Consider the following 4809-nt stretch of genomic DNA (forward strand, 5'->3'; position numbering starts at 1 on the left):
TGCGCTTGAGTCCCTTCACCAGCCTCGTTGCTCTTCTCTGCACCCACTCCAGCACCTCAATATCCCTCCTGAACTGAGGGGCCCAGAACTGAGCACAGGATTCAGGGGGTGGCCTCACCACTGCCAAGTGCAGGGGCAGAATCACCTCCCTGGTCCTGCCGACCATGCTGGTCCTGATGCAGGAATGATACGTATGATACGTGTGATACGTGATTTAGATGTTACATATCAGCATGTGAGATAGGTACCATCTATAATTCTACAGTTACAATTGTCTTAATACAAATATAATAGTGCTATTAATAGATTCATTTGCATTAATATGGTAGTAACTTCTGGTATGGAGCTGAAGCTCCTCCACCACCAAACTTTTCTGTCCCATTTCTCCCTGGCAGTGGAGTGGAAGCCAAGCAGCCCAACTCTGCCATCAGGAAGTGTGTCAGGGTTCAGCTGATCAAGAATGGCAAGAAAATCACAGCCTTTGTCCCCAATGATGGTTGCCTCAACTTCATCGAGGTAATTCCCCTCAAAAACTCCATATTCAGTGGGAAAAAAAGCATGATTAGCCCATTTAGAGGGTGATCAGACCACAGCTGGGTCAACACCCTCCATACTTGCACTTCTTGAGAATTGTTGGGTGTGGCTGGAATTGTGTGTATTGTTTCAGCCCAGGTTTGAGTGTTTGCTCCTCTCCCCATGCAGGAGAACGACGAAGTCTTGGTGGCAGGGTTCGGTCGGAAGGGCCATGCGGTCGGGGACATCCCTGGAGTGAGATTCAAGGTGGTCAAAGTGGCCAATGTGTCCCTGTTGGCCTTGTACAAGGGCAAGAAGGAGAGACCCAGGTCGTGATTCCAGAGTGATCCAGCCAGAGTGTCAATAAATTCCTTGACCTGAAGGAGTTCTGTGTGTTCTTGAAGGGGGAGGAGAGGGTACTGGTCACAAAGGTCTTCCCATAGAAGCTGAAAGTGAAATAGTCACTAGGTCTGGCTAAAAACCCAATTCTTTTTGTTTCTCTTGGGTTATCCATCAGGAATCAAAATGTCCCCCAGGGCAATCATGGTCAAGATGTGTAAGTTGGATATTAGGAAGAGATTTTTTACAGAGTGGTTAGGCATTGGAATGAGCTGTCCAGGGAGGTGGTGGATTCACCATCCCTGGAGATTTTTTAGATGAGACTAGATGTGGCACTTAGTGCCATGGGCTAGTAACCACGGTAGGGTTGGACTAGATGATCTTGGAGGTTTTTGCCAACCCGGTCGAGTCTGATTATGGGATGGGTGTTACAGCAGTGGCAGGTTAAGGGTTGGACTCGGAGATCTCTTCCAACCTTGATGGTTCTGTGAGAGAGAACTGTGCTAATTTAATGCATAATGGTGAAAAAAAGCATTTCTCCTGGAAAGTGGTGGCGAAAGGGCTCAATGGTGTGTGGTGTGAGCTCCTGGCACAGAACTCAAAAGGTTAGTTAACCACTTATCCAACCTCTGGCCATGGAATTCCACAGAGCACCGAACAGGTTTTTGGAGGGCAAATCTGCCCTGTTTCAGTGCATTCAGTGTTTCACTGCTGCCCCCAACTTGGGTGTGCTTGAGTTGGGGTTTTAGCCTTCCTGGGTGGAATAACGATACTTAGATGTTAAGGGTTATATATCTCTTGAGATATTTAAGATACTTGCGATTTTTTTTTTACTGCGGTAAAACCTATAAAGCCTCAGAAAACAGTTATTTGGCTGAGAAAAGTGTGAACAATTCCCTTGTTGGGATCACAACTCATCCATGTGATGATGGGAAAGTGCTTCAATTAGAGATCAATTTCAATGGAAATTTATAGGAAATTGAATAATTAAAATAAGTTACAGGAAAAGTCAATAATTTATATGGAAATGGAGTCAAAAACATCAAGAACAGGTTGGGGATCTGTTGAGGTTTGTGCAGCAAGACGTGAAATTCCTTGGGGAGGGGAGAGGAAGATTTGGAGCCACAGGAGATTCCCAAAGTTCCTAGGTGATGTCGCCACTAGATGTCGCGTCTGGTACAAGGAAAAGGAAAAGCTGAAACAAGGTTTGAGCCAAAACACCCCAAACCTTCCAGAGTCGGGAAATTCAGCCCAAACAGTGTGCACAGAGCCACGAGAGCTTCTGGGGTGGATTCACCTGGAATTTTGGGGCAAAGGCACGGAAAGGGAAGAGCAAAGGTGCTCGTGGCTGCATCAGTCGTGATTACTGTGCAGGTTTGGTTGAATTGGGGTCTCTTTGGTTGTTTGATTGAGATGCAGCAGAAGTGATGCTGCTGGGAGAGGAGGGGAAGGTGTCAAGTACCAGGAGAACACGCTTGGAGGTGCTGGTGGGTGAGAGGTTGGACATGCCCCAGCCCATGACATCCCTTATGACCTGGGCTGATCCCCTCAGTGTGGGCAGCAGGTGATGGGGAGGATTCTGCCCCTCTGCCATGCTCAGGTGAGACCCATCTGGAGTGTTGCTTCCAGCTGTGGAGCACCAACAGCAGAAGGACATGGAGCTGCTGGAGCAAGTCCAGAGGAGACCACCGGGATGCTCCAAGGGCTGCCATGGAGCCAGGCTGGGAGAGCCTGTGGTGTCCAGCCTGGAGAAGAGAATCATAGAATCAACCAGGTTGGAAAAGACCTCCAAGACCATCAAGTCCAACCCTACCATGGTTACTAGACCATAGCGCTAAGTGTCACATCTAGTCTCATCTTGAAAACCTCCAGGGACAGTGAATCCACTACCTCTCTGGGCAGCCCATTCCAATGCCTGACTACTCTCTCTGTAAAAAATCTCTTCCTAATATCCAACCTAAACCTCCCCAGCAGAGCCAGAGTCTGTGAGAAGCCCTAGGGAGACCTCAGAGCCCCTTCCAGCACCTAAAGGGCCTCCAAGAGAGCTGTAGAGAGACTTGGGACGAGGCATAGAGGGACAGGACACAGGGAATGGCTTCCCATTGCCAGAGGGCAGGGAGAGATGGAATATTGGGAATTAATTCCTCCCTTTGAGAGTGCTGAGGCACTGGCACAGGTTGCCCAGAAAAGCTCTGGCTGCTCCATCCCTGGGAGTGTTCCAGGCCTGGTTAGATAGGGCTTGGAGCAACCTGAGCTACTGGAAGGTGTCCCTGCCCGTGGCAGGGGTAGAATTGGATAGTATTTAAGGTATTTCCAACCCAAACCATTCCATGGTTCTGTGAGTGTGTCAGTGTCAGGGAGTAACTTGTGTTATGTGGACACTGCAGAAAGAAGTCAGAGAAAGATGAGCTGAACCAAATCTCATCACCAAGTCACTATTAGAGGGGTTTTAAGGCCAAAAATATGTGTTATATGACCCAAATCCTCCAAAACAGGGGAATCCATCCCCAAGGGCTGGAGAAGACAAGGAACTGGTGCAGTGTATGGAACTGTCCATGCTCCTACTTCACTAGGAAACCTAATTAATATCTTCTGATATTAAAGCAGTTGGTTAATCGTTTGATGCTAAACAGCACCTGAGTGAAAAATAACACTAGATCAGGAAGAGATGCTTCCCATCAGTATTGATGAAGAAGGTGTTCAAATCCACTCTCTTTTCAAACACAGCAGCAAACTCCTCTCTCACAAAGCTGAGATTAACCTTCAGCAGGTGACAGCTACAACAGCCTATTAAGGGGGTGAAGTGAAATCTTCCTAAAGAGTCTAATGAAACCCAGGACATAGAGATAACAGGTGTGACACCTTCTTAATCCTTCCTGAGTGCTCCATATGTGGTTAGTTTCACAACTCTGAGCTTCAGGTATTCCTTTTTTCTTACTCTAGGTGGTAAGAATTTACAGCTAGGAAATGCTCTGAAATCCCTGGAACAGCTTTGAAAGCCTACATGCTGCTAAAAATAGGCACATATACCCATACACATGCTGTTCTTTGAAAGAGTATTTTTAAGGAAGTAATTGTGGCTTTGCCACTCAGAGGGAAGAGCAATTGTCGATCCCTTTATGCTGGGACTGAATTTATACAGAATATCCATACAGATGTCCAAACAAACTCATGAAAACATCATCACAGCTAACAGGGATGGGGAGGGAGAAAAGACGTTATTGAGAAAGTTTAGCTGAAATTTGTAGAGTTGCAGCAAGAATGTACATTGATTTCTTTGTTATGTTGACCTGTAATTAAACATCTCAGCACTTAACTGGGCAGAAAGGAATGTTCCTGTTCGTCACCAAACCAGCCAAGCTCAAACCTCCTGGCAGGTGTGGGTGAATTCTTACCTGGTCATGCTGACACAAATGAGGGATTAGGGAGGTCGTTGGCAGCTGCATCTCACAGGAGAAAAAAAAAAAGGCACATTTTTGTGGCTTAGGTGAGCACATTAAATGAATTCTTCCTGATGCTGCTTGTACCCAAGGATAGGTCTGAGTCATTCCTCCCAGAAGTCCCCCAGAAGCAATGGTCCTCGATGTGTCTGCCCAGATTAGAATGAGTAACTGAGCACAGTGACAAAACAAAAATGGAAATTGTCTTTTTTTTCTGGTAGGATTTGAGAGTTCAGATAACACAAGAAGACAAAACCCAAGTCCATGTCTAAGAGTCTTCAATAGATTCACTAAATAAAATGAACAAATAGTGCTGAGATTCACTTGATTTATAAATAAAAACCAAAACAACAGATTTTTACATATAAAAATGTGTTTAAATGATCCTCCAGATCATTGAGTGCATCCTCAGCAAGTTCTCTGACCACACCAAGTGTGTGGAGCAGTCACAGCTGGAGGGAAGGGATGGGACATCCACAGGGACCTTGACAGACTTGAGAGGCCAATGCAAACCTCA

General features: G+C 46.2%; 1 protein-coding gene across 1 annotated transcript; it reads left to right on the forward strand.

Annotated features, from left to right (window-relative positions):
* Positions 1–395: 395 nt before the first annotated feature.
* On the forward strand, positions 396–849 carry RPS23 (ribosomal protein S23; the record flags this gene model as incomplete). The annotated part of the gene is made up of 2 exons (XM_009081134.1): positions 396–516; positions 703–849. Coding segments are annotated over 2 exons (268 nt in total), but the record flags the coding sequence as incomplete, so codon positions are not given.
* Positions 850–4809: the final 3960 nt, after the last annotated feature.

The sequence above is a fragment of the Acanthisitta chloris genome, unplaced genomic scaffold (genome assembly GCF_000695815.1).
Source record: "Acanthisitta chloris isolate BGI_N310 unplaced genomic scaffold, ASM69581v1 scaffold10448, whole genome shotgun sequence".
NCBI classification, from domain to species: Eukaryota; Metazoa; Chordata; class Aves; order Passeriformes; family Acanthisittidae; genus Acanthisitta; species Acanthisitta chloris.